This window comes from Schistocerca americana, chromosome 1, assembly GCF_021461395.2.
Source record: "Schistocerca americana isolate TAMUIC-IGC-003095 chromosome 1, iqSchAmer2.1, whole genome shotgun sequence".
In the NCBI taxonomy this organism is placed as follows: Eukaryota; Metazoa; Arthropoda; class Insecta; order Orthoptera; family Acrididae; genus Schistocerca; species Schistocerca americana.
The window spans coordinates 422682206-422707631 of record NC_060119.1 but is presented as its reverse complement, the minus strand read 5'-3'; the positions used below and the strand labels follow the sequence as shown (position 1 = coordinate 422707631).

Here is a 25426-nt window from a genome sequence, read left to right as displayed (position 1 = left end):
GCGTCACGTTCTCTTCACCAATGAGTGCCGCATATGCCTTCAACCAGACAATCATCGGAGATGTGTTTGGAGGCAACCCAGTCAGGCATTATGTGGGGCCGACGTACACCACTGGTGATCATGGAAGGCGCTGTAACGGCTGTACGATACATGAATGCCATCCTCCGACCGATAGTGCAACCATATCGGCAGCACATTGGGGAGGAATTTGTCCTCATGGACAACAATTCGTGTCACCATTATGCACATCTTGTGAATGTTATGCACATCTTGTGAATGACTTCCTTCAGCATAATGTCATAGCTCAACTAGAGTGGCCAGCATGTTGTCCAGACATGAACCCTATCAAACATGCCTAGGATAGATTGAAAAGAGCTGTTTATGGACAGCATGACCCACCAAATGCTCTGAGGGATCTACACCAAACCACCGTTTAGGAGTGGGCCAATCTTGGACCAACAGTGCCTTGATGAATTTGTGGATAGTATGCCACGATGAATACAGGCATGCATCAGTGCGAGAGGAAATACTACTGGGTATTAGAGGTACCAGTGTGTACAGCAATCTGGGCCACCACTTCTGAAGGTCTCGCCGTGTGGTGTGACAACATGCAATACGTGGTTTTCATGAGCAATAAAAAGGGCGGAAATGTTGTTTATGGTGATCTCTATTCCAATTTTCTGTACAGGTTCCAGAACTCTCAGAACCTAGGTGATGCAAAACTTTTTTTTATGTGCGGATTTGGTAGCATTGGGAGCCAGCAACCTGTCTAAGCATAAATTTTTTCATGTTGTGACCACTTTGAATACTAATGGAAAGAAAAACGTTTGATGGATATCAGAATTAACTAATATGTCATTTATACAATTTGTAAAAACTGATTGCCCTGTTAAGACCAGGACACAACCATTGACCTCGTATATCAAGAAATGTGATTCATCTGGCAACAAAATTTCATTGATTATTCATGCTCTAGACTCAATAATCCCTTGCCCACTGCAAACATATCCAACATAGTCATTGAGTCAACAAGGAAACACATGGGGGTCATCTGCTGTGGAAGTCCATCTTTAACTATGTGTGTTAAACTACCTGCTCGAAAATGCTTGTCTGCACCAGCAGTGTACTCTGATGTCGGATCTGTCATATATCACTTCCTGTCATGCTTTGTCAAAGTCATTTGTGTCAGTGGATTTCCCCGGTGTATGTAAAAACCACTCCAGCCAAAAATTTGTACTCTTTCTTACATTATTCTGTGCATTTCCAATTCTCACTGTATGCATTTCCAGTTCTTAGCCAGTCTCCAAGTATTAACAGTTAACGTAAATTATTTCTTTAACCCTTGAGTAAGTGTGTTTCATGAATTAGTGCTGTTGTATCATGAGATTGTTTTCAGTTGTAATCAGTGATACGGTAATGTGCGCACAGTTTTGCAAGTGAATAGAGCATTTCCTCCTGTTTCCTGAGAATTAGAGTTTTTGTTAATGTATTTTGACATTCACTGACTTAAGTAAGTGAAAACATCTTTGTGTATTTTGATAAATAGCATGATAATGTTTTATTTTTAAAGTCTGTGATTGATTACTTGATGTTGCACATGCTCATTTTTATTTTCTATATATTTGTCATTGAAGCTAAACTTACAAACCTGCATTGACTTTTCTAGTAATTTTTCGTTGTTAATCTTGCCTGTCACTTGATAGCTTGCATAATACGTATTTATCTAGTATATGTTGTATAACAGCTTAAATGAATACAGTGAAACCTCTGTTTTACATTTTTGTGGGGTCCAGACTTAAAAACTGCAAAATTGAGGACACTGCTGAATTGAGGAAAACATTAAAATCCCAAAATACAAGCAAAAACATATATAATTGGCATATATGATTAAAAATTGTACTCCTCTCTTATACATTGTATAAAATCTGTATAAATGAAGGAAATTAAATGTACTATACAATGTCCATACAATAATTTGTGGTAATGAATGTCATCAGTTCTTAAAAAATCACAGATGTGTAACAGCAAGTAAAAGCTCATCAAAAAATTAAAATTGGCATCTGTGTACAAAGTAATTGAGCTATTTTCCTATGGGCTACGACCACAAATTATATGTCTAAATACACATTTTTTGAGACATCTTTCCTTTGTGTTCACCCAGAAAACAGAAAAATTGATGAACATAATGAATGAAACGGAAAACTGGAGTGCAGTAAAAGACGTCAGAATATATGGAGGAAGGTGTGTGTGTGTGATTGTGTGTGTGTGTGTGTGTGTGTGTGTGTGTGTGTGTGTGTTCCTTCAGTAGCTAATGGCAGTTTACTTAGGTTGAGTGGGCTTCAAGCCATGTACATACATGTTTCTGGCTATTTGATGTGGACACAATTTGGAAATATCTTTCGAAACAGGGAAACATCTATCCATAGCAGTGTCCGTTCAGATCAAAGGAAACAATGTTTCAGGCCAGCTACTGCTTGTCACCATTGTGTGGCACAAGTGTATGTTTATATGTCTCATTGTGTCATCTGTTGTATAGAGTTGTTAGATGTTTTGTTTTCTCTTGCTGCATTAAGGGTGTTTTTTTTTTTTTTTTTTTTTGTGTGTGTGGGGGGGGGGGGGGGGGGGGGGCAGGTTGGGGGTGACAGATGCTTGTGGAATATGAGAAGCAAGCCGTACAAGAACAGCGATGAAACAAGACACTCTGCAGAAAATTGGTGCTACATTTGGTTAAATACTAAGAATTACTGTGTAGAAAAGAAAATAACATTGGTTGTCAATTGCTTGCTTTGAAATGTGAAATAAATACTCAAGGCTCTGGAATGAATCTCCTGTTGACAAAAAACTAAGACTAATAGAATGTCTGGTTGTAATTGCTTTCCGCGGGGTGGGGGGGGAAGAAACAAACAAACAAACAGTGACACCATATTTGCCAGAAATTCAAAATTGTTAGATGATGTCCAAGTGAAATTACGAAAGCTATAGCTGTCTTCCATGTTCAGTTCCCATACATAGCAAGTTTATCCCGCCAGGTGTTCTCTAGAATTTTCTTGCTCACTACGGATGACAGCTGTATGCAAACCAATAAATCAACTTCTTACGAATACTAATCACATTTTATCAACTGTTACCAACTACAATACCAACTCCCCATCAGAATAACATCAAAGTTTTAAAACCAATTATGAAATTCTTTGACATATGCGACCTTCCTCTATAAAACTACGAAACACTCTTGAGATGCTTATGGCCTTCAGGACACAAGTCACGATAAATAAATAAAATGTTTGCTGCCAGTATGGACGGAAACAGAGACAAGAAATAAAGTCAGAAACAGATGTGATACACTGTAGGAAATAATGTTTCCAACCGAAACATGTTTCCAGGGACAGTGTGGACGCCACTTCTCACTACTTTTTGCAGTGGTGATGTCGCTAGTGGGCTTTCGACTGTTAACTTCTACTAGCTGTTGTGAACAACCAATGTGAACTGTGTGCACTTTGATTATTCATTTCCTTTGTAGTGTGTGATGTAAGAGCACAGTACGCTGTTTCAAAGCAATGGTGCATTGAAAGTACTGTATCATAAATACGTCACACTTATCATGACATGTCAATTAATAGAGCATCAGTGATGTAAGGCATCAAGAGATCTTATGATAACTAATGCACAACACAAAATTCAGATGAGTAAGCCATAGCATAATGGATAACATCGTGGTTAGCTGAATTAGAGGGTATAGTTTAGCAATTCGCTGCTTACCAATATTTTTTTCAACTTAGCATTGTTATCACATTTGTTATGATCGTTCTGCAATATTCAATGTTGTTAAACATTTCTGGCTGGTTAGAGAAGGAAGAATGAAATAAATACTTGCCTGTTTATTTCCAAATGTGTTGATACGTGGAAACTTAAAGAGGACAGCGTATATTATTGCAAGTGAAATGAGCAGCAGTAAAATTCATATTGCTCCTTGTCACAAATACTTCGCTGTTTATTTCTGAATATGTGGTGATTTCTGAGTGTGTTGTTAATCAGTAACCTAAGAGGACAGCTTAAATTACTGTAAGTGAATTGGTGAGCAATAACGTGCATATTCTTCCTTGTCACAAATATTTCACACATTGTGCAACCACAAACTTATTCCTCAAAGAGTTCTTGCTACAGCGGAGAGTCTCCTGTCACTAACACGTCCAAAAACATCAACTTGACACTACAGCAATCAACAAATCAGTAGCCTCGTTCCTGGTCACCTTCACAGTGCCATCACTTTACTATTACACTGGTTCTTGCAAACAGTAATGTGGAATGTACTCGACCCATCATCATTGTGCAGTGAGGCTAAACGTTGCAAGATGTGTTGGCAACACTGATGGTGGATTATGTCAGCATTTCCTGTCTCCCACATCCCCTCTCCACAATGACCTGAAATATTCCCTAAACTCTGCCATGACTCACAGTGCGAACCATTTGTCTTTTGTGCCACTTGTAACTCATTGAGTCATATCAAATGTCAACAGGAAGAAAACAGGACAAAGTCAAGCGAGACGTCGAGTGAAAAGATAGAATTGAAATGAACTTTTAGTATGATCTTAAGAGTTTTTCACAGGGGCTATGAATTTATGGTGTAGAATCGCGAAAAATGTAAAATCAGTGAAAAGAAACGACCATATGTCATATAACGCATATGTCTGCCCTCCCCCAAATTCGCGTACGTCTACATCCATGCGCTACAAACCAAAGTGAACTACGTGACATAGGTTATATTATTGGGGCTGCTCCTCCTTCCATTCACATAGTGGTATATGGGAAGAATTACTGCTTAAGCACTTTTATACAGGTGGTAATTGGTAATTTGTATAACCCTGTTCTCATGATGCCTACAGGAGTGATAATTAGCAGTTGTAGTATGTTTCTAGAGTCATATCTTAAGATTGGTTGTTCAAACTTTGTAAGCAGGTTTTCTCAGCATGCTTTTTGTCTATTTTCAAGTATCTGCTATTTCAGTTTTGCCAGCTTCACCATGAACCTCTTCCATGGGTCATAAAAACCTCCAACCATTTGTGGTATATATATAAAAAAACAAAGATGAGGTGACTTACCGAACGAAAGCGCTGGCAAGTCGATAGACACACAAACAAACACAAACATACACACAAAATTCAAGCTTTCGCAACAAACTGTTGCCTCATCAGGAAAGAGGGAAGGAGAGGGGAAGACGAAAGGAAGTGGGTTTTAAGGGAGAGGGTAAGGAGTCATTCCAATCCCGGGAGCGGAAAGACTTACCTTAGGGGGAAAAAAGGACAGGTATACACTCGCACTCACGCACATATCCATCCACACATACAGACACAAGCAGACATATTTAAAGACAATATATGTCTGCTTGTGTCTGTATGTGTGGATGGATATGTGCGTGTGTGCGAGTGTATACCTGTCCTTTTTTCCCCCTAAGGTAAGTCTTTCCGCTCCCGGGATTGGAATGACTCCTTACCCTCTCCCTTAAAACCCACTTCCTTTCGTCTTCCCCTCTCCTTCCCTCTTTCCTGATGAGGCAACAGTTTGTTGCGAAAGCTTGAATTTTGTGTGTATGTTTGTGTTTGTTTGTGTGTCTATCGACCTGCCAGCGCTTTTGTTCGGTAAGTCACCTCATCTTTGTTTTTTATATATATATATATATATATATATATATATATATAGTCAAGTATCTTCTATTAGTACTGTATCTACAGGTCCCATACTTTTGAACAATATTCTGGGGCGGGTCACACTTTTGCAAGCAATGTCCCCTGTAGACTGATCGCCTTTCTGTTGTATTCTACCAATGAACCAAAGCCTGCTGCCTGCTTCACCTGTGACTGAGCTGATGTGATCATTGCATTTCACATCCCTTGACCAATCAGAGTTATGACAAATTGATATTGTAGTAATAGAATAGTTTGTTTCTAAAACACACAATTCTACATTTCTGGACATTTACCATATTTACTCGAATCTAAGCCGCACCTGAAAAATGAGACTCGAAATCAAGGAAAAACAATTTTCCCGAATCTAAGCCACACCTGAAATTTGGGACTTGAAATTCAAGGGGAGAGAAAAGTTTTAGGCCGCCCCTCCAAATCGAAACAAAGTTGGTCTATTGTAATATGAGACACAATTTAGGTAGAATAAATGACGATACAGCTACAGTAGTTTGGTTCGAGTCGTAAGCTTAGCAGTTAAGCTTTACCAGGTAGCCATTGCTATGCATCAGGCGTGCTTCTTCTTATTTGAATCAGTTGCTTATTTTTCTTTGATCTGATAAGTGCCATTCTCTTTGTTATAGGCGTTTACGTCACTCTAGGCGGAAAATGCATTATTGTACTGTGTCATGCATTGTTTGCCGCATTTTGATAATATGTGTTTACGACCTGTCGCCGCTCGCGGCATGGCTTGCTTTTGTGCGCGCTACCGCCGCTTACAATAAAAAAAAAAGAGAGAGAGAGAGAGAGAGAGAGAGAGAGAGAGAGAGAGAGAGAGAGAGAGAGAGACAGAGAGAGGAATTGTCTCATTAGCGAAACAGTGGCAAGAGACTGCTATTTGTTGTTACTTACACTGCTGCTTTCTTTGATAATGATCAACAAGAACCAAATAATAGACTGCGTATGATGGAAGGTGTTCTGAACGAGAGTTTAGCTAAAATTTTTCTCCGTTTGAAAATCTTTGCAGACGCTTCTTTAGTACATTACATTCTGCACAGAAATTAGTCATCTTAGATTTAAAAATCTAGTCAATTGCCGTGCTTCATTTCTGATGGTATCGCTATTAGGCATAAGAATAATACGAATATAAACATGACATGATATTTATATTCTTCCGCATTTGCTGCTGTCTCACACTAGTTTCGTAGGTTATTAGGCAGACAGGATTTAAATGAGATAGCAGCAAACACGAAAGAATACATGGCAAAATGTTTATATTCGTATTATTCTTATGTTGAAGGGAATACTGCATGTGATTCGCAATTCATAAAAGTTCCTATTAGCAACCATCTCTTCTCACAGGTAGGAAAAAATTCATAATGTAGAGTTGGCCATATTGACAAACATCCCAAATAGTTGCCAGTTGGATTTTCATAGTACATTGAAATGCTGCTACATTCAAAGATGAACAACACGGAATTTGTATTTACTTCGTTGGATAATGTATGAAAATGCAGTGGTCGAAACTCAGGGTGGAGAAAAAAGCTCGTCTTACACCTTTTTTTTTTTTTAATTTATTTACTGATGCAGAGGTTTTGGCGCCAGTATTTATCTTTGTGCCTGCAAAGCATGCCTGTGTAGCGCTACATATATTCGACGGCAGAAGTTAGTTGTGGCGGCACCTACTAACATTTTTCAGAACTTCCGCTTACTTTGCACTCGATTCTAAGCCGCAGGCGGTTTTTTGGATTACAAAAACCGGAAAAAAAGTGCGGCTTAGATTCGAGTAAATACGGTACATCTATGTCTATACTCCAGTGTAATTGGATAGATGAAAAATCGACTCACCAAGTGGCAACAGGAGAACATGCATACAAAAAAATCCAACTAATGCAAGCTTCTGGAGCCAGCATCTCCTTCTTCCAGCAGAATAGTTGCAGGGGAAGGAAGAGGGGTGAAGGAAAAGGACTGATGAGGTTTAGGAAAAGGGGTACAGTTCGGAAAAGTTATCCAGAACTCCGGGTCAGAGGAGACTTAGTGTATGGGATGAGAAAGAAACACGGACTGTTGGGGACTGCACTGGTTAAGACTTGAAAACCTGAGAGCTTAAAGGTTGAAGACAGGGTAATATGCAAGGCAGAGACTACTACTAAAACATAGCACATGAGGAAAGAAGAGTGAAAAGCTAAGTGCATTCAGTGTAACAGAGATGGGAAGTGGACAGCAAAAAATAGACAGGTCCAAAAATGAGAGGTGTAGAAAGCTAAAATGGAGTGAAGACTGGAGTAGTTACTGTGAAGAAATACTGAGATGGAAAGAATTAATGTAAACTAAGGCCAGGTGGGTGACGAGAACTGAGAACATGTTGTAGCGCTAGTTACCACCTGCTGAGTTCTGAGAAACTGGTGTGTTGGGGAAGAATCCAGATGCTGCTTGTGGTGAAACAGGCACTGATGTTACGACTGTCATGTTGTCGAGCATGCTCTGCAACAGCATATTGTGTGTTGCTTGTATACATTCTTTGCCTATGGCTATTCATCCTGATTGATAATGGGTGGTAGTCATGCCAATATAAAAGACTCCAAACAGTGTTTAATAACAGTTTATATATGACATATCATTTCATAAGTGGTTCCACCTTTGACAGTATGTTTTTCCAGTTACAGGGCTGGTATAGGTGGTGGTAGGAGGGTGCATAGGGCAAGTCCTGCAGCAGGGATGGTCACAAAGATAGGAGCCATAGGATAGGGAGATGGGTGCAGAAGGAGCGTAGGGCCTCACAAGGATATTGCGGAAATTGGGAAGCCGACAAAAAGCTATTGTAGGTGTAGCAGGCAAAATCTCAGACAGGATGGATCTCATTTCAGGACATAGTTCTGATTAATACATTCAAGGCCAGGATAATACTGAGCATACAAGTGACATGCTCCAAAGTTGTTGTTTTTTTGGAGGGATCAGCAGTACTAGGATTGGATGTGATGGTCTGGAAAATCCGCATTTGAACTGGGCTAGCATTGTAATTACATCTAGTGAAGGCTGAGGTGAGAATAGTGGTGTATTGCTTTAAAGAGTCTGCATCCGAACAAATACATTTGCTTCGAATGTCAAGGCTGTATGGGAGGGAACGTTTGACAGATAAGATCAACATCAAGGAAAGTGGCATGGGATTCGGTATAGGACTGTGTGGAATTAAATTAGGTTAAATTTCACATGGTCCTATTACGAATCCCATACCACTTTCCGTGATGTTTACTAACAAACAATCATACTTACATTCTGACAGTTGCCATCCTTTCCATGTCAAATGTTCCCTCCCTTACAGGTTGGCATTCTAGGCAAATATATTTGTTCGGGTGCAGACTCTTTACAGCAGTACTCCACCATTTTTACCTCAGCCTTCACTGGATGTAATTACAATGCCAGCCTAGTCCAAAGGCAGATTTCCCAGGCCATCACATCCAGTCCCTCCAAAACACAACTTTGGAGCTCACTACTTGTCACTCAGTATTATCCTAGTCTTAAATGTGTTAATCAGCTACTTCGACAAGACCATGACCTCCTAAAATGATGCCCTGAAATGAGATCCATTCTGTCTGAGATTTTGCCCTCCACACTTGGAATAGCTTATTGTCGCCCTCAAAAGTTCCGCAATATCCTTGTGAGACCCTGTACTCTGCTGCACCCATCTCCCTACCCTATGGCTCCTACACTTGTGACGAGCCCCCCTGTAAGACTTGCCCTATGCACCCTCGTACCTATACCAGCACTGTAACGGGCAAAACATTTACTATCAAAGGGAAATCCACCTGTGAAATGACATGTCGTATATCAGTCAAGATGAATGGCCGCAGGCAGAGGGTGTATACCAACAATACACAATATCCTGTTGGAGAGCGTGCTCTACAAAATGATAGTCATGCCCCCGCAGCCTATATCACCACAAGTGACATCTGGATTCTTCCCCAAGACGTCCGCCCCCGGTAGCTGAGTGGTCAGCGCGACAGACTGTCAATCCTAAGGGTCCGGGTTCGATTCCCGGCTGGGTCAGGGATTTTCTCCACCCAGGAGCTGGGTGTTGTGTTGTCCTAATCATCATCATTTCATCCCCATCGATGCGCAAGTCACCAAAGTGGCGTCAAATCGAAAGACTTGCACCAGGCGAGCGGTCTACCCGACCGGAGGCCATCATCACACATCATTCCCCCCTCCCCCCCCCCCCACCACCACCACCACCACCACCACCACCACCAAGACACCATGACACCATTTTCTCAGAACTCCACAGAACTAGTGCTGCAACATGTCCTCGGTCTTGCCACCCACTTGTCCTTAATCAATGTTAGTTCTTTCCATCTCAGTATTTCTTCACAGTAACTACTCCTTTCTTCACTCCACTTTAGTTTTCTACATCTTTAACTTTCTGACCTGTCTATTTTTCGCTGTCCACTTCCCATCTCTGTTACATTGAATGCACTTAGCTTTTCACTCTTTTCTCATGCACAATGTTTTAGTAGTAGTATCTTCGTTGCATATTACCCTGTCTTCCACTTTTAAGCTCTCAGGTTTTCAAATCTTATCCAGTGCAGTCCCCAACAGTCCATCTTTCTTTCTCATTGCATACACTAAGTCTCCACTGACCCGGAGTTCTGGATGACTTTTCCGAACTGTACCCCTTTCCCAAAACCTCTTCAGTCCTTTTCCTTCACCCCTCTTCCTTCCCCTGCAACTCTTCTGCTGGAAGGAGGAGCCATTGGCTCCGAAAGCTTGCTTAAGTTGAACCTTTTTGTGTGTACATTTTAACGACCTCCTTTGTTACACTCAATTGGATGAATCTTAATTGTAATATATGTTCAGTAAAAATATTGGCTGACTCTAGTGGTAGCTTTAAAGAAAAAATACTCATCTTGTTTTTTTAAAGATCTCCTTCCATCCGTTGCTTGAATTTCTTCTGTCTAGAAACCAGATTCTCTTGTAGATCTGGAAACCCTATAGGTTGATGTGTTTCTTGATGTAACATAGAACATTAAATCGAAAATAATGTATAGAAAATGACCTTCACTCAACAGCACAATATAACAATTATGATAATATATATTCATATAACGAAAAATTTATCTTTTTGTAGTACAGAAATTTTATGATTTTTTTAAAATCACAGGGGATAATTGTGTTAGCACAACATATACACTAGATTTCGCTAATCCGGCCCTCAGTAGTCCGGCCTCTCAGTCATCCGGCACACATCCAAAAAACACGTGCACAATGAATTATCGTGCGCAACATTGCGTAGTTAAACAATGCTTTATGTACTGTATTTGAAATTGTAACTTTCTTTACAGTTATAATGATGTCTTCTAAAAGGAAGCACATTATGCTAGACCTCAAGCAGAAACTAGAAATTTTAGATAAGTTAAATCGAGATTCTTCGCAGAAAGCCATTGCTGCTGAGTTCAATGTTGGATGAGCAACTGCACACATCAAAAAAGGTTTTGCTTCACCTCGGTTCCAATAGTTCCAGAACTAGTACAGAAAATTGGAATAGAGATCAACATAAGCATCATTTCCGCCCTTTTTATTGCTCATGAAAACCACACATTGCATGTTGTACCACCATACAGCGAGACCTTCAGAGGTGGTAGTCCAGATCGCTGTACACGCCGGTACCTCTAACACCCAGTATACTTCCTCTCACATTGATGCATGCCTGTATTTGCCAAGATATACTATCCACAAGTTTATCAGGGCACTGTTGGTCTAGATTGTCCCACTCCTCAACGGCAATTCGGCGTAGATCCCTCAGAGTGGTTGGTGGGTCACATCATCCATAAACAGCCTTTTCAATCTATCCCAGCCATGTTTGATAGGGTTCATGTTTGGCCAACATGCTGGCCACTCTAGTCCAGCGATGTCAGTATCCTGAAGGAAGTCATTCATAAGATGTGCACAATGGGGGTGCGATGATGATTCAGCCATGAAGACGAATACCTCCCAATATGCTGCTGATATGGTTGCACTGTCGGTCGGAGGATGGCATTCATGTATCGTACAGTGGTTATGTCGCCTTCCTTGACCCCAGCGGTGTACATCGGTCACACATGATGCCACCCCAAAACAGCAGGGAACCTCCACCTTGCTGCACTCGCTGGACAGTGTGTCTAAGGCGTTCAGCCTGACTGGGTTGCCTCCAATCATGTCTCCAATGATTGTCTGGTTGTGGGCATATGAGACACTCATTGGTGAAAAGAATGTGATGCCAATCCTGAGCGGTCCATTGGGCATGTTGGGTTGGGCCCGCTGCAAGGTGTCGTAGATGCAAAGATGGACCTCGCCATGGACATCAAGAGTGAAGTTGCACGGCATGCAGCCTATTGTGCACAGTTTGAACTGTAACACGTTGTCTTGTGGCTGCATGGAAAGCATTATTCAACATAGTGGCATTGCTGTCAGAGTCCCTCTGAGCCATCCACTGCAGTAGTAGCCCTCGGACGACCTGAGTGAGGCATGTCATCGACAGTTCCTGTCTCTCTGTATCTCCTCCATGTCCAAACAACATCGCTTTGTTTCACTCCGAGATGCCTGGACACTTCCCTTGTTGAGAGCCCTTCCGGGCACAAAGTAACAATGCAGATGTGATCGAACCACGATATTGACCGTCTAGGCATGGTTGAACTACAGGCAACAAGAGCTGTGTACCTCTTTCCTGATAGAATGACTGGAACTGATCAGCTGTCGGACCCTCTGCATCTAATAAGCGCTGCTAATGCTTTGTTGTTTACATCTTTGGACTGGTTTAGTGACATCTCTGAACAGTCTGTGATATCCATAGTCAGCGTCTATCTGTTCTGGGAACCAGGGTAATGCAAAACTTTTTTTGATGTGTGTATTTATGACATCAAAAGATAGAAGACGTTATTCGATAGTATTCAACACAAATGGATAGTGAGTTGGGAAAATGAAACGTTATGCAAACGAGTGAGAATGAAGAACTGGACGTAGCTGTTTTTAGATGGTTCATATGATGATGCAATAAAGGAATTCCAGTCAGTGGCCCGATTATAAAAGGAAAAAGCAGCTGCATTTAACAAACAACTTAGGAGTAGTAACTTGTTTCCCGGGAGCGAAGCCACATGGGGTAGCTGCGCGGTCTGAGGTGGTGTTTTGTCACGGTTCGCATGCCCCCCCCCCCTGTCGGAGGTTTGAGTCCTCCCTCGGACATGGGTGTGTGTCTGTCTTCTTTAGTGTTAGTTTAAGTTAAATTAAGTAGTGTGTAAGCTTAGGGACTCATGACCTAGTAGTTTGGTCCCATAAGACCTTACCACAAATTACAAAATTTTCCAGCGAGCGAAGGTTGGCTGTCAAATTGCAAAAAACTACATGGCATTCGGCAGCTGACAGTTACCGGGGAAAGTCGCTCAGCTAATGATAAGGATGCTGATGAGTTTGTAAGCAAGATATGGAAGATAATAGAGGAAGAAGATTTAACTGCTGATGCCTTGTATAATGCTGATGAAACGGGACTTTTTTATAAGATGCTTCCATCAAAAACATTTGCTGCCAAGTGCGAGAAGGAAGCCCATGGTTACAAGCAACAGAAACAGCATGTAACATTAATGGCACGTTGTACTGCAAATGGGAGTCATAAACTACCGCTTATGGTGATTGGAAAATCCCAACATCCACGTTGTTTTCAACACAGACATAAATGCTCTACCAGTGCAGTATTGTGCTCAGAAGAAAGCGTGGATGGACAGACAAATATTCTCTTGGTGGTTCGATGAAACGTTTGTACCAGCAGTGAGAAAAGAGGTAAAGTAGAAAAAGCTTCCACTGAAAGCTATCCTTATAATTGACAGTCATCCTTCAGATGTTTCTCTAAAGTCCGATGATATACAAGCACTCTTTCTCCCACCCAATGTGACAGCCCTGATTCAGGCCATGGACCAGGGAATTTTGGAATCAATTAAACGTCAATATCGACATTCACGTCTCGTCTCCTTGCTGAATGAAAGTTAAAACAACTATCGAGACTATGCTGAAGGTGTGGAAAGCAATTAACATACATGATGTTGTTTTCAAAGCAGCCGAAGCATGGAATAAAGTGGAGAGCTCTACCATAATGAAGAGCTGGAGAAAATTGTGGCCATCCATTGATGCCAAGTTGGATCCAGTAGTGAGTGACAGCGATGAGCCAGTCAATTTGGAATTATCAATTGCTTTGTACACTGACATGTTCCATAGCCTCCCAGGAGGAGAAGAAATTGATGATGAAGATGTTACTAAGTGGCTGAATGAGGAAAACTGTGATACGGACCAAACTTTAACAGATGAAGAAATAATCAAAAGCATGCAAGAAAGTAATGATGAAAGTGATGAGGAAGAGGACACAGGAGGAGAGAGCATGAAGATTTCTCACACTGCTGGTGCTGAAGCTGCCGAGGTCTTCCTGGAGTACATTATGCAACAATCATATACATGCAGTATCAATGTAATGCTTTCAAAGCGGTTGCTTGATAAATAGTGCCAGGGTCGCTTATCTTCATTATGACAATTACAAATTAGGGACATGTTTCTTAGTGACTGATACGACTGTGTAATTATGTACAGTATACACTCAAGGACTAAATTTTCTTTGGAAATTAATGTAGTTTTGGATTTAATAAAGTATATCCCCTATGTTTAATGAATTACAGTACACTGTATCTACTATGTATTCAAAATAAATGAATAAAATAAATTTCAGATACTCAATAATGTGGCACTTCTGCTAATCTGGCACCCATATGTGCCAGGAATGACCGAATTAGCGAGAGTCTAGTGTATTACTATACGGTCGGAGTTTAAGACATTTCAAATAAGATCGAAAAAAGGATGAGATCATAAATTTGAGAATACACATGGTCCAAACAGCTTATTGCATGTTACAGTGTTCTGCTGCTACTTGTTGAGTAGATTTTTTATCTGTCCAATTGCATTATATTGTCAAAAATTGATTATTTTGAATGTTATACATCTATACTCTGCAAGCCAACTATGGTGCGTGGCAGAATGTACCCTCTACTACTACTACTACTACTACTACTAGTCATTTCCTGCAAATAGAGCGAGGGAAAAACGCTGCCTATATGCCTCTGTATGAGCCCTAATTTGTCGCATCTTATCTTCGTGGCCCTTACACAAAATGTATGTTGGTAGCAATAGAATCATTCGGCAGTCAGCTTCAAATGCTGGTCATCAAATTGTTCGAAACTATCGGTAACAAATCTAGCTGCCCACCTGTTATTGCTTTGATGTCGTCCTTCAATTCAAGCCGGTACAGGTTCCAAACACTCGAGCAGTACTTAAGATTAGGTTGCACTAATGTCCTGTATGCTGTCTCCTCAACAGATGAATGACACTTTCCCAAAATTCTCCCAATAAACCGAAGTTTTCCATTCACCTTACCTATCACAATACTCACCTTCTCTTTCCATTTCATATCACTTTGCATCATTACAGCCAGATATATAAACACCATGACTGTGTCAAGCAGCGCACTACTAATGCCATATCCGAACATTACAGGGTTGTTTTTACTATTCATCTGCATTAACTTAAACATTTTTCTATATTCAGAGTTAGCTGCCATTCACCAAACCAACTGGAAATTTTATCTAAGTCATCTCGTATCCTCCTACACTCATTCAGCTTCGACACTTTCCCTTACAACACAGCATTTTCAGCAAACAACTGCAGGTTGCTTCCCACCCTGTCTGCCAGATCATCTATGTGTATATAAGATAACAATGGTCCTATCACACTTTTCTGTGGCAATACCCTTATCTCTGATGAACACTCGCTGTCAAGGACAACACACAGGATTCTATTATTTAAGAAGACTTCGAGCCACTCACATGTCTGGGAATTTGTTCCGTATGCTCGTACCTTCATTAACAGTCTGCTGTGGGGTGCTGTGTCATCTGCTTTCCAGAAATACAGAAGTATGGAATCTGCCTGTTGGCCTTCATCCAAAATGCACAGTATATCGTGAAAAAAGGGCAAGCTGAGTTTAGCATGAGTGATGCTGTCTAAATCTAAAACAATGCTGATTTGTGGATATAAGCTTCTCAGTTTCAGGGAAAATTTATTATATTCAAACTGAGAATGTGTTCAAGAGTTCTACAGCAAACAGATTTTAGAGACCATTGGTCTGTAATTTTGTGGGCCCACAGTTGTAAGTTGCCAATCTTTGCACCACTTTGAAACCATATCAAGGCCCTACTGAATATTTGTGCAGTTTTTTTTCTTCAGTCAGCACTTCATTATAAATAACCACATTATGTGTGAAAAGTCTGAGAATGAATCAGATATAAACAGTAATTTTTTTTCACAAGTTTATTTAATGTTCAGAAAAATTCATACACACAAACTTATTTTTCTATGTAGTCACCTGGATGGGAAACACTCGAGCAGTTTCTCGATCTTGTTTTTGTAAAATGAACGTGACTGTGACAGCAGCCAGTTGCACATGAATGCTTCAACAGTGCGATCGTCATCAAGTCTTTGTACTCCGACTGCTTCCCTTAGTGGTTCAAATTCATGAAAATGGCAGGGCGATAAGTCTGAACTGAACTGTAGGGAATATGTTGTGGTGTGGTCCAGAACAATTCCCGAATTTTTTTTGTTGAGTCTGGCAGCTGTATGGGGTCAAACATTGTCACGAAGCATAGTCACATCCCAGATTGGAGAAGGGCTCCTTTTCTAAAGATGTAAACATTTTATTCAGTCCAAATGTTTGCGGTAGTATGCAGCATTCACGGTACAACATTCGTAGATAAAACTGATGAGAACAACTTTGAAATAAAAAAATAAAAAAAAACTCTTGGAACCTTCTGCATGCAGAAATGCTTTTTGGCTTTGACAGGTGCAGATTCGCACTTTTTGTGCCATTCCATGCTGTTGTTTTTCTATTCTGGGGTGAAATGGTGCATCCATGCATCACAGGCCACAATGTGGTCCAAAAAGTGTTCCTCTTCAGTTCGGTAGCGTATCAGTAGCCATTTGCTTACCTCAAGATGATGAAATTTGTGCTCTGCAGTAAGGCACCCACCTTGCAGATACTTTCCAAAATCCCAAGTTGTCAGTAATGATGGCCTGCGCACTACCATAGCTTAAGCCAGCCTCAGTTGCAATTTCAGCAAATGTTGTTCAGTGATTGTCTTCAAGAAGGCTAACAGTGCAACTATTCTCCTCAGTCATGCTGTCCCTCAGGCGATGTCAGTGAGCTGAGTTCTCAACTTTCCTCATCGTTGTACAAATTGTGTGTGCCATGCATACTCTTGTGTTTTTCAGGGTGTTGTCCACAATCTGTGCTGCAAGAATTTTCAAAATTTTAAGCCCTCTGTTGTGAGAAACTTGAACACAAGGTGGAATCCAAAATTTTCGGGACTGGTGCTGCCATCTGGAAATTAGTAGTAGTAGTTTTTTGCACCGCTAGGTGGCGAGAGCTGCATATCTGATGAGTCAGTGTGCGGAGTGGCATTCAGCTGGGAGGACATTTTGCATGTCCACAGTGATTTCCGTAATACTCTGTGTTTGATTTGTGGCGATTTTATGATGGATTTGTGAACAGAACAGTGTGTGTGTATCACACACACTGTTTGTATCTTGGGAAAAGTGCTACGGAAACCCTTTCAGTGATTCAACATGTGTTTGGGGAACAGAGCATGAGCCGTATGCTTGTGTTTCGGTGGCATGCTTTCAGGGCCGGCCGTACAGACGTCGAAGATGTTGCTCACACTGGAAGGCCCGTTAGCCGCACGACACCAGACATTGTTGCCAAACTTCAACAGTTTGATCGTGCGGATCGACGTGTAACCATTCAAGACCTTGTGAATGAAGTGAGTATTGGTTATGGGACATATCAACGAATTGACTGATGAATTGGGCATGCATTGTGTTGCCAAAAAATTTGTGGCAGGGATCTTGACTGCCGATCAGAAGGCGCAGTGTGTTGAAGTGTGCATGGACCTTCGTCAGGCCGTATCTGATGATCCAACCTTCTTGTCATGGGTTATCACTGGCGACAAGAGCTAGATTTACAGTTATGACCCAGAGACAAAGCAACGATCTTCCCAGTGGAAGAGACCGGGCTCTCCCAAGTCCCAAAAAAGCGAGACAAGTGAAGAGCATGATCATCGTTTTCTTTGATAACAAGGGAATTGTGTACAAAGAATTCATCCCACCCAACCAAACAGTGAATGCCGTGTACTTCTGTGACATTGTGCGACGGCTCCTTGAAAACGTGCAGCGACAACGGCCCGAACTTTGGCGTCAAGGGGACTGGCTGCTGCATCACGACAACCCACCCTGTCACACATCCTTGCACACCAGGACCTTTTTGACAAAAAACAACATGGTGGTTGTACCTCACCCACCATCCTCGCCAGATTTGGCACCTTGCGACTTCGCGCTATTCCCAAAACTGAAACTCAAGTTGAAAGGCCATCAGTTCAACACTCTAAAGAGGATTCAAGAAGCATCAGTGGCGGTGATAAACACCCTCAAAGAACAGGACTTCCAGAGAACATTTCACAAGTGGGAGAAGTGCTGGGACCAGTGTGTACATGCAGATGGCAACTACTTCGAGGGTGATGGTGACCATTAGTCTAAAGGTAAGGTTTTCAACAGGTGGCAGCACCAGTCCTGAAAATTTTGGATAGCACCTCGTATAATGTATTGTGCAACAGAATGATGCTACCTCTTGCCCTGACATCATCATTGACATCATCATTCTGAGTAAAGAAATAGTTTGACTGCTTTCTAGCTGTGGAGTACACTCACTGGGAATGAAAACAGAACTTAGCAGAGATTGTAACATTCTCTGCTTACAAAAAGATGGATAAAAGAAATATTCCAGTTTTATTTGAGGCACCTCCGTACATTGTCTGCTGGATCATTAACATGAACAACCACGGTACTTCTACGTATGTCAGTTCATTCTCCATCCAATATAACCTGCTTCATCCTTCATACCAAGAATTGTTTAATCCAGTCACAAATTTTGTTTGATAGCCCATGTGATCATACTGTGATTAATAGGCAGAAGTGTGAATCAAATGCTTCACAGAAGTCGAGAAATACTGTACAGGGTGTACGTAAAGTCCGGGAACACTTTCAATTCTTTATTGCACAAGAACCAACATTGTACGGATGTCATATGTATTGCATTTTGAAGAGAAACTCTGAAAGTTTGTTTTTTTAATACAAAAATTCTATATGCAAACCATGAGTGACCCGGCCGATGTCAATATGGTAATTGAATTCTTGCCACATTATTCACTTAATTCACACTGGGACGTCCGCTTCTCTTTGCCGGGCACAAGCAACCCGTTGTAACGAATTTGTTCTGCCAGTGGTAAATGGCTTTCCTTGTTGGTTGTTTCTTACCATACTTGGTTCTAAACATCCATTGAACAGCTGTAGCACATTTGTTTTTGTCGAACTCCAATGCAGAAAGCTCGCTCCACACCTAAACTCGCCATGTTTGTGACTAGCGCTGACTGTCGGCAAATTACCAAACTAAGCTGTTGGCAGTACACGTGGAAGGAAAAAAAAAAACCTTACAGGGTTTCTCTTCAAAATGACATGTTTATGGTATCTGTACAATGTTTGGTTCTTATGAAATAAATAAATGAAAGTGTTCCCGGACTTTATGTATATCCTGTATTTACCTAGCTGGATCAGGATACCATGTGGGAAAAGTGTGTTTTTGGTTTCACATGATCAGTGATTTCGAAATCCATGCTCGTTGGCATGGAGCCGTTAATTCTGTTTGAGATATCTCATTAGACTTGAGCCCAGAATACATTCTAGTATTCTACAATGAAACGATATCAAGGATATCATTTGGTGGATTTGTGGATCCCTTCTGCTACCCTTCTTGTATCTGGGTGTGACGTGTTGGTTCTTCGAGATACTGGACACAGCTTTTTCAGGGGTGTACTATATATTTATCTGCAACAAGAAATGCATGTCTAAAAACAGAAAACTAGAAACACTGTACCTCAATGTGCACCACCGGAATGTTTGTATCCACGTGAATGTTTAATGATGAACTATAAGCAGGACAGAGTAGACAGATTTTTAGAAAAATAGTGGGTGCAGTACAATCTATGTGTGGTTGAAAAATGAGAAGCAACACAGAGATCTATGAAAATATACAGAAAATATCAGAAGTAATGGCAAAGCGAAAGTTAATCATCTTTGGACACCTCTTCTGAAAGATCAAGAACAGTATAATGATACTAATATTCCTTTGTTTCTGGGAAAAGAAATCAACAGCATCATGACTTACAGATATAAAACAAAAATTTAATTTTGAATAGATCATGTAATTATCGACTGAATTAACAAAATTAATGCCATAATCCACTCAGTAAGAGGTATAATCTTATGTTAAAAGCTTAACACAATAAGATGAGTATTAGAATTACATACTGTATGTTTGTCTTGAGGCAGTGTTAACTGATGGTAAGCAAATACTCAGACTTCATTCATTCGGTATTTGTTGAGAATGAGAGCATTTAGTGATTCCCAACAAACTTTACACATAATTTTGAACGTTTTCAAAACTTTTTCTTATTGACATCCCCCCAAAAATCATGAGAGGACAAAGTTTCACCTACTACTTTTTCGCTTTGTAGAATAAAACAGCAGCACCACACATGATGTTTTAATTTATGACTTCTTTATTACTAGCTAAATTTGCAACACAATTTGCAGACAGTATCCACATATACCACTGAACGAACCTGCAAAATTATATCATTGTACAAGAGACAGTTCAGGAGATACGACATCATAAACATCGAGATGCACTTAAAACTGTGTTTGCTTAAAATGATCCACAAATTACGCAGACTCTGTTCAACCAGTATTTGATAATAAGAGCATTTAGCAACTTCTAACAAATTTTAAGCATAATGTTAAACCTTTCCTAAGCTATTTTCACTTGCATGCTTTAAGTCAAGTATCTAACACATCAACGCATTTGTATAAGTAATCGGACGATTGAAGCTGTTTTATATACGAGATTTGATTTTGGGATTTACTTGCACATTCACTTTGTGTGTGTGTGTGTGTGTGTGTGTGTGCGCGCGCGTGTGTTTGTGCAACACATTTTCTTGCCATTATGAATTGCCACATTACAACCCCCACTCCCCCCCCCCCCCCCCCTCTCCGCCGCCCCCTCCACCCTCCAGTGTGTCTCAGTGATCCCTTTCACTATTGGCATGGGGGTACAAAGGGATTTGCACATTCTACAAAAATAGCCAAATTGCCAGTCTAAAATTAGAAACTATATAAAATGTGTTGACTTTTCAGTTAGCATTACACAACTATGTAAATTATTTCTTTCTATCTTTAGGAAGTGACACCAGCTGAAGACCTCACTTATGACATGAATTTACCGAAGCCATCTCCTGCACTGCAAGAGTTTGCCAAGGAGACAGTGACTCGTGTATTTCGTCGCCATGGAGCTGTCTGTGTACCGACTCCTCTTCTAATGCCACGTGATAACTCTTTGCTTCCAGCAGACACAGGTGTACAGCTTATGACACATTCAGGAGGTGTTGTGTCTTTGCCTCACAATCTCAGAGTTCCGTTTGCTCGTTATGTTGCATGGAATGGAATATCAACCCTCAAGCGATATGCTATTGACAGAGTATATCGAGAGAAGAAAGTTTTTGGCTTTCATCCTAGAGAGCTTTACGAATGTGCTGTGGATATTGTTACACCAAACCCAGGTTGGTTTCCAGTGAATAAGCGAGGCATGTATGATGGTTTTGGTATAAATAGAAGTTTAATACCTTAATATAACACATATACAGATGTTGGGAAACTTTCTATAGAGGCACATAACATAATGTTAAATTTCACCGCTACGAATATGAGAAGGAATTGTTGGTGAATGATAGTTAATGCACGATTGCTGCTACATTCTAAAGCCCTTCCTCTACATACATTTGATGAATGGAAGTATTTGGTGCCCACTTTAGAAGATAACTTGTGTCCATAACTGGTACTTTCCATGGATGGAAACTGCTCACACAGCTTTTTATTGTGAGTTAGCTTTGGAGTGCTGACTTTTGGAATCTTTGTCGTTATTGGACAGTCTTTGGCGATGGAAGAGTTGACGTGGAGGATGGACACATTGGGTTTGTGAACTGGAATTGAAAGAAGGGGTCTACCAGACATTGGTCATTACTTTGGAATTAAATCCAGGCAAGTGACCTTCTAAGCTAATTTACAAGGGACTATGCTTTGTTTATAAGTAATTCTGCAAAAAGAAACCACCATTCTGAGCTGATTATCACCATCTACACAACAAGAGTCTATGCTTCGTTTATAAGTAATTCTGCAAAAAGAAACCACCATTTTGAGCTGATTATCACCATCTACTTTTGATGAAGAGTACATATTTGAGGGACACAACATCATTAACGATTGTAACTCTTATCTGTGAGCTACCGCAAATGTCTATGAGATAGTTGAACTGTCACATCAGCAACAGTTCAACATCAGTGATTCAGCACGTTTTATCAGAGACAAGTGTAATATCTACAGAACACTCTGTCTTGTGTTTGAGGATGTGCCGTTGATAATAAATGTTCTATTCTAGACTCACCATCTATTTCCAGACAAGTTGATAGGAGCATTTCTGTTGTTTGTGTAAGAAATGAACTCCCGAAGTTGTCTAAATTACTTTCCTGTATCCTATCAGAAAATGGAACATGGGCTTCTAAAATCTAGAAGTATTGTTATCTGTGTTTATGTGTTGGTGTTTACTGTACTAACAGTTATGCCTTATGGAGAAAAGTACTGGGCACTTCATCTGTCTCTTTATTAAAGAGAGTAAATTGTAGAATATTTTGCTTACATCTCTTGTCCTGCTTGCTATTTGCTCAGTTATCACTCATGAAATGTTATAATTCTCCTGTAAAATTGTAGGATGTTCCATATAATTTCCATTAAGTCCCATTTAATTTCGTTACGCGAGTCATAGATCATAATAACTAGAAACATCAGTATCAGTTGATGTGGCAAACTGAGTCAATTTTCCAAAACATTGCTGTATGCTGTGCACATTAATATGACTTGAGATGTGAAGTTTTGCGTATTTATCAATCTTGAAAGATTTCTTACAGTTACAAAGCTTAGGCACACTTGCTGAGTTACGAGTTATAAAAATTTCCCATTTGGTATAGCAGGCAATTGGACCTCATGAGTAAATACTTTGGAGTATCTCAGCAATTGGATGTTGGTCACCTCCAGGGCCAGACTGTTTGTGTGTAATCATTCATCCTGCCAGTTTACTGGTAGCCTGTGTGTGCACTAACATAACATTTTTTCAGGTACCAACACAGCCGAGGCTGAATTGCTTGCAATTGTATGGGAGGTGGTGACAGAGTTCCCTAATTTACGGGATAAGAATTGCTCATTTCGTCTCAGTCATACACTACTTCTGAAAGCAATTCTTTTACATTGTGGAATTGAAGAAGAAAAGCATGCAGATGTTAGCAGTATCTTGAGTGAAGCCAAGGTAGGTGTCATATGTTTGTCAGTATCTAAATCAAACAATTCAGTTCTTCATCCCAGATTAATTTTCCTTCTTGATAGCTTTTACATGGCTTAGAAAAAAAGAAAAATAACAACAAATGTACATAAAGAACTAATACTTCATACTCGTCTGCACATTATGTAACATTGGTGTTCTGTTTAGGGGCTACATCTGAAAGAGGGAGCAATTAGACAAAAACTATAATAAAAAAGGGTAGAATGGTGGAGATTTGTGGGTAGAATAGCTGAAAGTATTGTGCAAGCATTGTGAAAGTATTGAGCAAGCATTGCCTGTGTTATTGCATGTAAAAATACCCTGTTTCAATGTGACTATCCCCCCCCCCCCATGTGACTATCCCCCCCCCCCTCCTCCGATCTGATAACTGTGCTTAAAAGCAACATACTCTGAAACTCAAAGAAAAAAAGAGGAAGAAGGAGGGGAGAGAAGAAAGAAATCAACAACAGAGCTTGTAGAAGCTTGCAGCAGTATTTTAATGTACTGTAGTGCATTTAAACTTTGAAAGTGAATGATGGGAAAGAAAGTGGCAGTGATGCACCAGTACCAGCAGCCTACAAAGTCGCTCACAGTATAGTGATGAGTGTCAGTTCATTTTCTGTGGCGGCTCTTGTGAAATCAAGTACAGTAATAGTTCCAGAATGTTTAATTCCAAGGAAGTTGCAGGCAATTTGCAGGAGTTTGTCTTCCAAAGCAAACACTGTGTTGTTAAACCCTGGACAAGGCAGCAGATGTAGAGTGGCACCTCAGGAAGAAATGCATCAGAGCTTCATTGTTTATTTGCTCACATTTGATGAAAGCGTAGACATACATGATTCTGCTCGGCATTGAATATTTGGATGCTTTAGTAAAATAAGTGGGCCCTGTTTATATTCTGACATTGAAGAAAAATGCACTTGTGTGTGGGTTTTTTTTCTGGGATATTGAGGGAAACTGGACTACATTATACATTTTCTTTACTATTTTTTGGGCAAGTACTTTAAATTGACGTCATAGCCAAACAATAATGTAACCAACTTTGTTACCAGTGCTGGAGCAACTGTTCATTCAGATTCATCTTCTTACATTGGATTCAGGTAGAATACATATACATGATACCCAGAGGATTTATAAGAAACAATTTTGGATACATCATCGTAGGTTCTGGCACATTTGAGATTAGAGTGCAACCAAGCTTCCTTCTAGCAGAGTTACATTCTATGCAGAGCCTCTTAATTTGTAACCATTTTACTTGTTGTATATTGGTAGCCTGCTTTCTGTAAATGGGAACCTCTTTAATCCACCGGGTAAGTGACACAAAGTCATTTATCTGCATTCTCTGCACCTCAAATCACTTACAGCACCATTTTCATACATTGTTCTGACACTTGAATGTCATACATTGTTCCGACACTTGAATGTCGTGTTTGTACCATGCTTTCTCAGTGACAGTGAAAGCCAAGGAATTTACAAGAGCATGTCATTTGTGTGAAACAATGTGGATTTTGCTAACTAGATAACATACTGCCATAGCTGTTTCATAATTTCTGTTTTGTCTCCAACAATTATCAGAATATGTTATAATATCCTTCATTCCATTATTGAGGTTTGCACATCAGCATCAGATTATGCATGTCCCCAGTTTCAACTTATCCGTTTCATTCCACAAAAGAGTCTTGCTTTCCTGCTCCCAATGTTATTAATTCCAAGATTAAACCATGTAATTTGCTTGCAGTAGTAGGCTAAGACATTATTTCCAGAGAAGCTTCATTATTTGAATTCTGAGATTCACACTTGCTGCCTGTGCCTTCTGCAGATGCAGCTCATGATAATTTTTCATTGTTTCCGTTTGTCCTCCCTTTCCAATCTGGTTATCAATTTTAAATTTACTTGAAAATCAGGTTATTTCTACAGACTGATGCCTTGAACCATAGCGTAAATCCTGCTCAGTGTTCTGCCTCTACTGTGTTTGGAACAGCTTCGCTGCTTGATTCCATGGTTTGTTAAGTTGAAAACATTGTCCATGTCAGTTTCTTTTGTAGCCAGATTTTTATGGCCTCTTTGTATACAGTTCCAGAAGGGATAGATACTTTCCAAAATTTTTGTGTATTGATACCTTGTTTTATGATTGCTTTTTGACAATTTTCAGTATTGTCGT

General features: G+C 40.2%; 1 protein-coding gene across 1 annotated transcript in view; it reads left to right on the top strand.

The window, feature by feature from the left end:
* The window catches only part of LOC124602553 (eIF-2-alpha kinase GCN2), a 308459-nt gene that overhangs the window by 224886 nt on the left and 58147 nt on the right, over positions 1-25426 (top strand). The window contains exons 20-21 of the mRNA XM_047136328.1: positions 21082-21460; positions 23069-23256. Coding sequence (XP_046992284.1) covers positions 21082-21460; positions 23069-23256 — 567 coding nt within the window. The remainder of the gene's footprint in view (positions 1-21081; positions 21461-23068; positions 23257-25426) is intronic.